The sequence below is a fragment of the Amphiura filiformis genome, chromosome 8 (assembly GCF_039555335.1).
Source record: "Amphiura filiformis chromosome 8, Afil_fr2py, whole genome shotgun sequence".
NCBI classification, from domain to species: domain Eukaryota; kingdom Metazoa; phylum Echinodermata; class Ophiuroidea; order Amphilepidida; family Amphiuridae; genus Amphiura; species Amphiura filiformis.
Genome location: NC_092635.1, coordinates 21,276,887 through 21,291,047, shown reverse-complemented (window position 1 = coordinate 21,291,047; position 14,161 = coordinate 21,276,887). Strand labels below are relative to the sequence as shown.

Sequence of the window (14,161 nt, the reverse complement as noted above, 5' to 3'; positions counted from 1 at the left end):
ATTTATCTACAGAGTTCCTATCCTTTTCTGTATAGACCACTTGGCACCTGACGTCATTGCCCGGCAGTATGCGCGCGCATTATGACAATTTCAATTGTTCTTTGCCCTGCAGTGTGCGTACGCATCGTAGTCTGCTAAGGGCACGCGCATTTTAAATCGCCCGCCACATTTCATATAGTACAGGAAAGCCATTGAACAGTGTAGCGGCTCGTTCGAGCATATCGATAGACGAGTCCCTCGCCTTTGTTGATAAACAGTGATGTCAAGTGGTCTATAGTGGTCAATGCATGAGGATTTGGTCACGCTTGCTGGTCTTGGTATGCCATGCCCATGAGTCACGTGCGTATTTATAAAAGCGCATTTATAAATATAACCGAAGTACACTGTTGAAGCAATAGTATTGAAAAATATTATTGAAAAACAAGGTAGATAGTTAAACGACTTACACTTTTTTCTGACTCTTCTCAATTAACTAGTAGGTCATCGTATGCCATAGCAAACAACCCTCTGGACAATAAATATTCAAAAGCCTTTCATTTTACGTTTATTATTCACTTTTTTTTCTTGGCCGTTTAATACCTCCCATGAGAGCGATATTAGAGGTCGTAATTTATGCCCCCTCTCCGGACGTGTTGAATTCATTTATTTAATGGCTTCTACCATGCAAAGTATTATCGACCAATGGTTTACAATGTTGCTAAATTTCATCAAAACTGAAATACCTGCCTTGGTCAATGCCCAATCCATCCAACCAGAACGGGACACGCTTGTACTCATTTAAACGTATTCTTGACCGTAGATTTGTAATTTGTACACTAGAAATATTTAGACATTTATAAAAATGCACAAAAATCAAACTGACACCCTTTCTCGTGAATTGCGCGAAGAGAAAGGGGTTTTTATGATCACTCGTCATTTTGCTTTGTTTAAGATATTTCAATAATAATCTACTTTAAAATGCTTCCGTTCTCAATTTTGGACTGCTGTCATGATTAAACTACGATGAAGCATGTTGCTTACTATATAATTAGTATTAATTGAAAAAAATCTTCACTTTGTCAAGCTCCTTGGTGGCGAAGTACTAAATACTCCTCTAAAACAAACACGGATGTCTTCTAGTAGCTCCACCCTACATTTCATGTCTATTCACTAATTCAAACAAAATTTACAATCCGCTTGGCGTTTCCCCAGTTAAAAAGCAAAACTGTATGCTCTTCATGATTCGAGCTCGTGGCACGCATACAACATAATGCACATGAATGTTTAGCTTTGAACATGGTGCAAGCGAATTCACATCAATCTAGATTAATTTGGTATTATCTGTGATTGACGCTGCAAATAATAAAAGTGAAATTCAAATAAGTTGATTGGTTTGCGAAAACTACTTTCGGAAATAATATGAACGTTTGAAATTACGATCCCAAACACAGCCAGGCACTTATACTTGTAGTAAATAAAGACTTCATGAGTTCATTGGTGGGGTTAAGAATGCAGCAATGCTGAACGCTCGATGGCGCTTTAATATTCACATAACGTCTACGACGTTTTAGCCTTCACTGCTGCCATCAGTATCAGGTTTACAGAAAATCAGTTTACAAAGTTCATTTTTCAAAACCAAGTAGATTTGTTTACTAACCCAACAGTTTCAAACGTCATGGTCGACATTCTACTTCAGAGTGTTGGACTTTGTCTGAACACCTCAAGTGAACACATGAAAGAAACGGACAAAGTGACTAGAAAACAATCTGAAAACGAACGAAACCACGTCATCGAATGGCATGGGTCCAGAATTCTAATCTAGGACACGTGACTCTAGATCGCCTAGAATTATGGAATTCATCTGGATAAGGAAGAAAGCCCCGCAAGTCATGTACATAGACGAGGGGCCACTTCCTAAGTCACATCTATGACCCCATCTTCACCGCGAGTACTGCGCCCTCTGCAGGCCGAAATTCTTCGGGGAAGATTTTGAGACATATTTCAACACTTTGTAAACTCAAGGTTGACAAAATCCGGAGGTCAGTTCGTTTACACCCGGTTTATGGTTGAATGTCCAAATTATTTGACAACTTCACCCTCAGCAGTGTACTTCGGTTATATATATAAAATGCGATTTTATAAATACGCACGTGACCCATGGGCACGACATACCAAGACCAACAAGCGTGACCAAATCCTCACTATACAGAAAAGGGAACTCTGTAGATGAATATCATCAAATTTACGTATTAATCGAATTGCAAATTTATTACACATTTTGCAATTCCGAATTTGTAATATGTTGTCAAAAACAACATTTTTAAAGTATTTGACGACGGAAAAAATATTCAACGACGGAAACATTTACAATATAATCACAAAGTTGAACAAAATAGGCAATTTTGGTGCACAGCAGTCTCATGTTGTTCCGCCTTTGCATTCAAATGTATAGGAAGACCACTCGCTATGTAGAAGGTCACTTCGAGACTAACTGTCTTTAAGCTGTTATGGCAGCGCGGAGGTGGTCACGTGCGAATTTATAAAAGCGCATTTATAATAACCGAAGTACACTGCTCAGTGGATAAGTTTGTAACGGCCTTGTCACTTGACAAAACTTAAAAGTCAAATGTCATACGTGAACTGGCCTTCCAACAGGTAGGAAATTGACTAAATTGACTTAATTTTGGATAAATCTGGATCCAAAATGTCGTGTAGATACTCCACTGTTGAATGTTATGGTGCAAGCAGAGGCCACTGAATTCTACATCACGTATTTTATACTGGCTACACATTTGACTTGACGTCACAAAGCAACCGTGTTACTAATGTACCAAATCTCCCGGGTAAATGTGATCCATTAAAAATAGAATTCACACCCATTGTTGCTTTAAAGTAGGACGAATGTTACGAACGTGGGTACAAATTTTGAATTCAATCTAATTCTTTAAAATTAAATGGAATTTTCAGAAATTAGTTTCAGACATTTCTAAAAATACACACACACACACACCCCCCCCACACACACACAATAAAATGCCAATATTTTTCGTCAATTTCACGACGAAAAGGTTTTATGTATTTTCGTCGGTCACTTCTTGAATGTATGTCTTGTCATGACTGTGAATTATGATGAAGTATGTTGCTTACTTTACAATTAGTATTAGTTTAAAAAGTCTTACTTTGTCAGGCTCTCTTGATGGTGTGGTAATAAAGATTCCTTTGCATGTTTGAGGTGATTGGGCTGGTAGGAGCCATATAGTTGACCAGGTTGAGCTATTTAACTAAACAAGTGCAATGTAACTGATTACATTGAATCAAGAAAGCCAATAATTGCATCTATAGGTCTTGCGGTTCTTGAGTTCAGGCCGAAAATATACCAAAACGAAAGTTTGTTTTGGATGCCGGGTGTTTCCTAGAAAAATCATGTACATGGGGTAGACATGACATATTCTATATTGGGATCTCCTTTATAAAACCCATACCATTACATTTGTGTGTCGGCTTTATTTGTCTCAATATTTAAGTGCAAACACAGTTAGGACATGCTTCTATCCGACGCACCTTAAAACAAACACGAATATCTTCTAGTAGCTCCATTCAACATTTCATGTCTGTTCACTATAATCAAACAAAATTTACAGTCCTCTTGGCGTTTCTCCAGTTAAAAAGCAAAATTGTATTCTCTTTATGACTCGAGCTGGTGGCACGCATACAATATATTGCACATGAATGTTTATCTTTGAACGCGTGAACACGGCGCAGCTGAATTTGGGTCAATATGATTGGAATGCAAATAAGTTTACTGAGCATATATAATTGTGCACATGTTTATGCTGGTGTAGGTGCAAGGAGTTATTGGGAAGGTTTTGTTTTTGAAAAGTACATGATGCCAAAATATCTACAGAGAATTTGAAACAACTTAAAGTTCCGAAAATGTATTATAGAGTTTTCTTATAAATGGCCCTTCCTGCCATTGATGGCGTTTGGCTCGGCTAATTCCAATCAGATAGGAATTAGCGAAGCGGAAAACTGAAAGCGAGGCAAAATATTTTTATTACATTTTCACAGTATTCAATGTTAATTTGCTATGTAACTGTAAGTATTATCTATTTGAGAATTGGTACATATGCAGTACAAGTACAATAGAAGCAAACTGCCAATGGCGTTTTGCTAATTTCAATCTGCATACTTAATCAATATGCAGATGAAATTTAGCAACAAGTTAAACGTAATTTGCTTCTATTGTACTATTGTACTACATTATGTACACATTCTCTGTTAAATATTCCTTACAGATTAGATTGGCAAAAATACATGTTTGTACAGCCGCCATTGAATGTTGTGGTGCAAGCGGGGGCCACTGAATTCTAAATACACGTATTTGCCAGCTACACATTTTGACTTGACGTCGTAAAGCAACTGTGTTACTAGTGTACCAAATCTCCCGCATAAATGTGATATATTAAAAATATAATTCACACCCATTGATATTTTAAGTAGGGCGAATGTTTCATAGTGGATACTAATTTTAAAGTCAACATTTAAATTTCAAATTTAAATATTGGACTTATCCTAGATTTGTTTGAATGTGTTTCCCTTTCATGATAATTTCAAAATACGGTATTAAAATAATTACATTTACACTAAGGGACCGTCCTGTCAGCACTTAACGTGTATGTCGAAGTTTATTTGATACACAGATACACAGTAACTGTTTGTGTATTCAGATGTCGTGTACTGATTGTAGATTGGATGATTCTAAAATATAAAGAAACGAAACAAATCTCATGTCTTTTATGACAATACTCGAAATACGTGTGTAACAAACACACCAGGATGGGCTTATTGTAAATTCTCCTGTAATTATCTTTTTTGTGTGTGTATTCTTTCTTTTTTTTCAGGATGAAGTTAATCAAATTATGACGACAAGTATAGTTATCACAGAGGTAAGAAAATTGGGATAATATATATAAATCCTATCGATAATACGATAAATGCTAATATAAATATAATTTACTTCATGATTCCTTGTACAAGGGGACCAAAATATCAACATTGTGGCTAAAGCAGGGTATGTGACCTGACCTCTACTCATTGAACCTACATTTGTTGATAGAGGCATATTCTGATTTAATAATCAAGAAGCCTGCTCTTACGAAACTCTTGTGAAAATTAAGATATTATATAGAATGTCTCAGAAAAACTATTGACGATAACGTAAAAAAAGTATTTGCAGTGTGTTGCAAAATTAGTTACTACTTTGAGATAAATTTGACCTTTACCTGTCATGATAAAAATGATGTTAACGCGTACTTTAAAAAGACACAAAATTCATTACATTATGTTGGAAGTTAAATATGTTAGCATCCCTATCCGAAGAAAAAATAGTGCTGACTTTAACAGGTATAGTTAGATTATAATTATGTAGAGCAGGCATTTTGATTATTAAACGAAATATATGCCGCTATCAAAAATGTATAGGTAGAACAGTTAAGGTCACCTGGGCCTCCAAAAATGTGGCCTGGTATGTGGCTAACATAGACGCTGCCCGGTGGGTTCAGTCTTCACTGACAATGTGTACGCATGATGGTTCCAATTAGGGGTACTTTTCAAGAAATGTCCGCGGAATTTTCGAGGACAAAATTGTTCGCGATTGTCCAAATTAGGGGTGTTTTGGAGCAAAATTGTCCTTGAAATGAAAAATAGGGTGTATTTCTAGGACTTTTGTCCGCGTTTTACCGCTATAGTTTTCATTATTGTCCTCATTTCCCCGTGAAATAGGGGGAAAATTCAAAAGCGTCCTTGAAATGGTAAAAATAGGGGTATTTATTTCGGAAAAATGTCCTTGATTCCTCGTGATAAGGGGTGAAATGAAAATGCGTCCTCAAAATGATAAAAATAGGGGAGGTATTTGGGGGAAATTTTCCTTGATTTCGCGCAAAATAGGGGGTAAAATTGCTGCAAATGTCCTCGATTTCCCGTGAAATAGGGGTCATTTTCAAATCCTGGAACGGTCATACGTCCTACCTTTAAATACAAACTGAACCCACCGGGAGACGCTGATAGTCATAATTATGACCAACCTAACGACAGAATCTAAACCTAAAAGCCTGGGGATTGTCTTCCCATATAAATTACATATCAACCGCACTTCAACTTTTTGATGACCCCTTTCCAGGTTTACACAACGACAACATTTTTAGAATGGTTGGTCAAAACCTATAGAGTGGCAACATATTAATACGAATCCGCACCGTATGGTATTCATGATGGAAGCGGACCCGAACTATATTATGTCTTTGCAAATCCGTTGCCTTCCTATTAACCCTATGGCAGTTTCTGTCTGTCCATGCTTGGTCTATGTTCCAAGTCAAACTGGTAAAATTATGTCAAGTCTGACATTTGCCACAATGTTCGAATTACATTTGATATCATCTTCAATTTATTTTATAATCCATTCTTTCTGTTGGTGCCGATAACTGTCCTATTTTATGCAGCCCTTTTGATTTAGTCATTATTTATACATGGTGTATCTTTAAAAAATGTTACTATTTTAAATATATTTCTTTCTGTGTGATTCAGAGTTTTTGTTTTAACGTGACACTAAATTTACGGCAAAATTCACCTGGTCCAATTTCTATACATCGAGCCAATTCAAGCGGCATTGATCACACCACGCTAAGTATAGAGGAAAGTGGACTAACTATAGAATTTCTCTACTTTATATAAATTACCATAATCTTTGTGTGTAGATGCTTTTAAAAATGGGATGGGATGAGAGTTTTCTACGAGTCGGGTAAACAAAGAGAGCCCTTACACATTTTTATATATTTTTATTCGATTGTAAAATTGATTGAGATACACGCTGTACATCTGGCTCGCCACCTTTTTATTTTTACAAAATATGAAAAACGGGAACGATTCATTTGTATCATAAAAATATTATAAATATTATAAATAAACGTATTATTCTGAAAAGTCCGACGTTATTATACTAACATAGTAGTAATTGTAATGAAGTTTGAAAGATACTACCGAATATTGCTTTCCAATGATTGTCTTTTTATGTCGTCTTAGCAGTGGTGTGTCAATATTGGCCGTTGAGGGGGCTATAAACATAGTTGTAAATATGTTTTAGGCTTCAACTACAAATGCCCAATTTTTGGAAGTTTGCACAGCAGTAAGGTGGACTTCTCAGGTATTGAAGAGTTATTCGACTGTCGCTTCTTACCTCAATGACCTCGAAGCAAAGTTTCCAAGGAGATATTTTGTTGTCAATTGCTGAAGGTGCGTTTACCAGGTTCAGATTTCCCGTTGCACAAATCTTTGACAACCCTGTAAAAAAAATTGTTCAACAAAGCACCAATTCTTCAACGTTTTACTAATCTATTTTTATGGTAGATTTTTATTTTCAAAGTAATCATATAGTTTGCTTCAAATCACTTTGATCTGCCGGGTGTCATTTTACCTTACCTTTGCTAAATCTGCTAAACATCTACCAAAAAGTAATTACCTCCTTTAAATAATGACCATTATTCCTAAACGGTTAATTGTATGCCAAATGTAGAATATGTAGTCGAATCAGAATATATTTCTGCGCATTATGACACCTCATTTGTTGCAATAGTCCCAATATTGATGTCGCAGTGTACATTTAAATTAAAGTAACTCAAGATTTGAAAGTTGCAGCAAAATCCTACTGCCTTGTATTCAGTATACATGGAAGAAAATGTTTTCTGCTCTCATTGGATTAATCTTCTTGTTGCATGAATTTAGAGACGGTCAAAACATGTGATAATCAATAAAAAAAAAAGTCATTATTCACCTCAGTGGTCTTTGTTTACTTAATCCTATATTAAATCATCACAAGTTCAATGTTTTCTGTGACCAAGAAGGTCACAAGAAGTGGAAGACCAAGAGTTATATTTTGTTGTGAACACCTCCCAATCAGTAAATTTTGAATCTAACTTTACCGCAGAAAGGACATCTTGCAATTGTAGACCATTCAGGACCTCGTAATGATCACTGATGTGAATAATGACAAATGTTATTGATTATCACATGTTTTGATCCCCTCCAAATGCATGAAACAAACAGAATAATGCAATGGGAGCTGATAAGATTTCCTTCAATGTATACTGAATACAAGGCAATAGGATTGTGCTGCATCTTTCAAACCTTGAGTTACTTTCATTAAAATGTACGCTGCGACATCAATATTGGGACCATTGGAACAAATGAGGTGTTATAATGCGCAAAAATAAATTCTGCTTCGACTGCATATGCCAAATTTGGCATACAAGCAACGGTTTAGGAATAATGACCATTATTTTCAGGGGGTGGTAATTACTTTTAGGTAGATGTTTACATGAACATTGGTCCAGGGTTTTATTATGATACTCTAGACATAAACTGTCCAATCATCAACGTCCATCTATTTTGTTGCTTATTTCAGCAGTCAGTTTTGTTAATAAAAATGTCGTGTCTACTCAGTGGCTTGCCTCTAATCAAGTAACATGTTTTTAAATTGTACGTCAGTGAAGCACAATATAATTACATTAAAATCTATTAGCAAGAGATGTTTACCCGCCAACGAACATTACCAGACCATAAACACATGACCCAGTTTTAAGTGGGCTATACACATCCAGAGAGACATTTTGTCGTGCGATTGTTTTTCTTATTTTTTAAAATTTAAGTTATATTAAATCATCTTTGAAAATATTCACTTTTTTAACGTGCGGATTTGTTACATGGAAGATAATAATCCAATTATTTATGTCAATATCAGTTCCAAAATGGTAAAATGCTGCGCTTCTGGACCCACTCTCTAATCTCCCAACTAGCTTAACTCAAGAATTGATTTAGTCTCCCATGAGAAACCTTGAACTACATACGGTATGTTAACAAAACCATTCCCGCAAATTCGGTCTGTGCTGTAGAAGGCACTAATATTAAATCACAGTATAGTTTCAAGTTTTGCGCAGCAGTTAAAATCAATCACCGTGGGCCGAGATTGCATATCGAAATCAGTTCTGTTGCAGCCCATAACGAGGATCTTGTGGTCAGTTCCAAACCAGATATATCACGTGTTTGTGTCCACTTACACTGTGCATCATTGGAGAACGTACGCTATCTGAACACTCGAAAGGCGCCAGGTGTTTTTTTTAAAGCGAAGGGCACAGAGGGTTCCTATTTCCAATAATGACCTGGGAAACCTCGCATTTTTAAATTAGGAATTATTCTGCTGAGAAACTCTTGAAAATATTGACGACATATTGTTGTCTTGCCTGTTGTCAAAGCAAGCGCAAGGAAGCGACAGCGACGAGGACGAACAATTCTATAGTAAAGACTTGCTTGTGTTGTGGGTCTAATTTTAGAAAAGCCCCGCAGGGATTGTAAGGTCAAACGAGTAATATAAAAACTTTTGATCAATATCTCGGTTTCCAAAAAGAAATACTATTCAAAACCAAAATCTTACTTTTTGATTTATACATTATCAAAAAGACTAGACCAATTATTTCTGTCTTTTTGTAGGATCTGGTGGCTCTGATTCAATGTAATCAGTTACATTGCATTTGTTTAGTTAAATAGCTCAACCCGGTCAACTATATGGCTCCTGCCAGCCCAATCACCTCAAAGGAATCTTTATTACCACACCATCAAGAGAGCCTGATTCCTTTTTTTGGTTTAGAAAACATTTGCCTGTCTCTTTTTAGAAACTTGGTGGCTCTTAAAAGCGCCGTTATTATTATGGTTAAAATCTATTTAACCTTAAGCAAGGCGAAGGAAGATTGGGAAACCTGACTAGATCTCGCTCTTGAGGATAGCGAATGTGAGTCCTTTCTTGGACTCGAAATTGAATCTGGCGATATCGAGTCCTGTGGACTGCAGATGGGGAACATCGACTTATTCACTATGGGTCGTGATTACATTTAGAAAGCAGTTCTGTTGCATTGCATAACGAGGACCTTGTGGCCAGTTCCAAACAGTTATATCACGTGCTTGTGTCCACTACACTGTGCATCATGGGGAATTGTACTGTATCTGAACACAATAACAGTTTACTGCACTATTCTCCTAGTTTGACCTAGTTTGAACCGACCCGAATTTAATTTTGTTAACAAATTTTGTTAATGACATAATGTTGTTTATAATAGACACACATGTATAAACAATATTATGATGCCTATAATAGTAATCAATTATAATGTCTACTCAGCATATAAAATCACTATACTATCATAAACCTTCTCAGTTTGTTTGGAAATGGCTCATTATTAAACAATAATGGAACACTACCAAGATCGTTCAAATTGGAAATTATCAACATAATTCCTATAATAAATTTCCACTCGCGTAAATTTGGAGTCAATTGAATTTAATAATTTCTGTCGACATTTATTCAAAAAGACATTGACCTGCAATTGCCATTGTCTCCCGCCAAAATTGACACATAATTGAAATACTTTCCCGCCAATTTACGTCAATCATTGCTTATGTTCCCAATCGTCATTATTCTCAACTTCCGGATATGGCTTAAAATATACGGTACATTAAAAATCCCCGCCATTTTTTCATGATCATACATTCACAAATTTTGGTCTTTCGCACGAACACGTTTTCAATCGCTGAACAAAAGAAAAATCTTATTTACTTGGAGGAGGAAAGTCCTTTTGTTTTGTTGAAAAATCGACCGAAAAGAGAGCAGAGTGCTAAAATTGAAAACACATTCACACCGTTGCCTTTGGCAGTGTAAAGCACATTGAGAAGTGCATTGGAGTCGCTCACAATGTGCAATCCGACCTCTACCATTTTAATAAGAAAAAGGCTAGGTGAAAAGAAGAACATACAACGCGGAGTTGATGAGGGAAAAAAGTCAGTAAATGACGACATCTTAGAGGATCGAGTGACGGGGTTTCTCAGGTTGACTTGGCCACATACAGAAAAAGCCTAATCAATATCGCCGCCACCAACTTCCTTTTTCTGCAGCTCTACTGCCTTTGCATGCAGCTGTCAATTTTACGTACATAATTCACTAAATCCTAAAATTCTTTGCAAACACTGGAAGGTCAATATCGAAATCTTCTGAATAAATATATGACATGTTTGTATTTGTTTTTGTCTATAGTTTCACGACGATTTGAAAATTGATTATGAAAATTAAAAGGAAATATCAATTTTGAAATGTGTGTTATTTTGGTCGACATTGTCTTACCACCATGCGTAGGGGGTTAGATTTAACCATATCACCGCGTATAGAGAATGCAGACGGCTGGACAAAAAATGTAACAAAATAATACAAATTAAAACAAAAATGCAACGCTTGAGCTCGTAGTGTCCATACTGGAAGTCTTTTATGAGAAATGAATGCAACTTAGTTCAAACATTACGAGTATGTGTCCAGTGGTTCTTGAGAGAGACAATTCGGTGTTTTGGTAGGTAATATATGAAACCAATAGCTTCTCGTAAAACATTAGGATTATGTTGCTATTGTACTGCCATCTTAGGTTCACGTTACATGAACAGTATGAGTAGTTAATTCAATAGAGAGTATTCGTATGTGGACAAAAATAACACGCAACCACTGGAGACTGGTTAGTCCGACATTGATTTTCTTCCATTAAAAAAAATCCAGGAAAGCTTCTTCTTATTAATTTTACCTCGCGTTTGAAGTTGCTAGCGGACATTTTCTTGTAAGTAAAGTACAGCTTATATTAATAAAATCAAAATGATATAATTTTCTTTGCGCAAAGGTGTACGTCATTAACATTGACGAGGGCTTGGGTACCGTAGGAAGTATAAAAGGCGACATAGTACTAATGGCCAATGGCTTTACATACATCATGTTTGTATTGTCTTTTACAAATTTGAGAAACTTTGTCAATTAGTAATGTTCATTTATAATTCTTTATAGTTAGGCGGACATGGTCATGATGATAGGATGTCCATATTAAACCATTGTATCAAAATACTAAATTGCAAAAGGTTTGCCCTGTCGGTGTAGAAAAGATAGGTAATGTTTCTTAAGATTTTTCTGATTGCCTTCTAAGAGATACCTTCTAAGAGATGGGCAACGGAATATTGGATTGCCCATTAATTGGATGACATAATCGCCAGGAGCAGTAGTTTGCCCGTACCTGTCACGGTGACACCATCGCACAGCAATAGATTGCCCTTTACTACGCATCATCACTTGAATCGATAGATTTGGTTATTTCTGTCACTTCTGCACACCATACATCTGTATGGATATAGTATTTGTATTTCGTATTTAACTTCTGGACATCGTGTAGCGCTCTCTAAGCCCTCGTTAATGATACACACATTTGCATAAATTAAACAACATAAACATTATTTTATTATATAATCTGTACATACGTAGCATCGATTGAATCCTAAATATAAGTTATCTGCAGTAATATATACCACGCATAAATCAGGACAGTGAGTAGCACATTGGCAAGTCAAATTTGTATGCCAGAATTGGAGTAATTGCTACTTTTATGCTGAATTATGATAAGGGTTGGGTAAAGTTTTCTAAACCTGACCATCCTCGAAGGCTAGTTCTACTTTTTTCAAAACAACCTGTCAGTTTCCTGAGTGTCGTGAAATAGTTTGAGTACTAAATCACACCTTTAAGACACAGCCACCACAAAGATAACACCTCTCACGTATACACTTATATCCACCCATATACGGCCCACACCAAAGAGCTTTTAGATAGAATAGAGTCGCAATAGATTATATAATCTTTTGTTCGTTTGATGCCGATTAGAAGTTGCGACAGGCTATTCATAAAAGTGGTACCATTGTTTCGAATAAAGGGGTTCCGCCATTAAATTGGTCACTGATCTGGCATCATATTAACGCTCTACACAACAGGCGAGTATCAATAAGTGACCACACTACAGTCATGTGTAAGGGCAGTCATGTGTAAAGTGGTACCATTGTATTCACGTATCCCAAATGTGGGGGTGTGTGGGTCTGAAGTATATAAGGAGGCTTTAGCTGTCGATGCACACCACTCCACGCCATACATAAATTCTCCCAGTCACATTTCCCCAATATGAAATTTCAAAAAAGTTAAAATTAAATTTTAATTTTACTTCTTTTAAAGTTTGGCAGAGGCGGGGTTCGAACTCACGGCGGACCACGCCGCTTTGGAATGATATGCTCTATGAGCCTAGCGCCTTAGACCACTCGACCACTTGTCTTGATGGAATACATTTGACACTTATTTGAAGATATAATCGCAACTTCAATATAGGCCTACCACGTGACAAGCAAAAGCAGAAAACGTACCATATTTTGGAATTTTATTTGTCTAAAAACATTAATGTGTATTAATAGCGCTCAACTGTTGTTAATCCGACAAATAAACATGATAAATGCGCGTCTATATGGACAATTCATTATATCGATTTTGACATGTGCTCGCACGGTGTCAGTACATTTCCATGGTCAGTAAAATACTATAGAGGAACCTACCATTTTTCTTGTATGTCGTTCGATGTTTTTATCAATTACATAAAAAATCCATTTTAGACCCCAAATGTTTTTTCAGGAAATACAAGATTAGATTACCATAAAAACGGAACAGCAATCTTTTGCCGGGTCTAATGTTATTTATACATAGAATTTTAAACTTTTTTTCTATCCTTATTCTTGCTCAATTAAAAAAATATGTTGGCGTATATAAAATTGAAATAAAATTCTCTGTCTCATAAACGACATCAAATGTGCCACAATTGGGTATCACGAATCGTTATATATGATGTGCAGTTAATATTCATATTTTCTTTTATACAGAGGATGCTTCAGTTTTGACAGGAAAAATATTTTCTTGAAAACCCTCTCACTCGGTTATTTCAAAACGGTAACCACGCTTCCCTAGAATGTGCAATAATTTAGCATTAAAAATTTTCTTATTCTAACAGCAAGCGTTTCTAGAATGAATTATGGCGAAATGTGGTGTACTGTCGATGCAATCATCTTTACCACCCACCTGACGTTAGGCGTTTCATTTAAATAAATTGAATGCTCTCGCTGATCGATTACACATTAGAATGTATGAAGGCTGCCATGTCCAGTCCTTATATCTATATTACACTATAATGGTAATCGCTATACGTATACATGTAAGTATAAGTATAGGCCTATAAAGGTTGTTTTTAAGAAA

General features: G+C 36.1%; 1 protein-coding gene across 1 annotated transcript in view; it reads left to right on the top strand.

Annotated features, from left to right (window-relative positions):
• The window catches only part of LOC140158795 (neuronal acetylcholine receptor subunit alpha-10-like), a 169,138-nt gene that overhangs the window by 136,597 nt on the left and 18,380 nt on the right, over positions 1-14,161 (top strand). Inside the window, 1 exon segment of the mRNA XM_072182013.1 lies at positions 4,881-4,925. Coding sequence (XP_072038114.1) covers positions 4,881-4,925 — 45 coding nt within the window.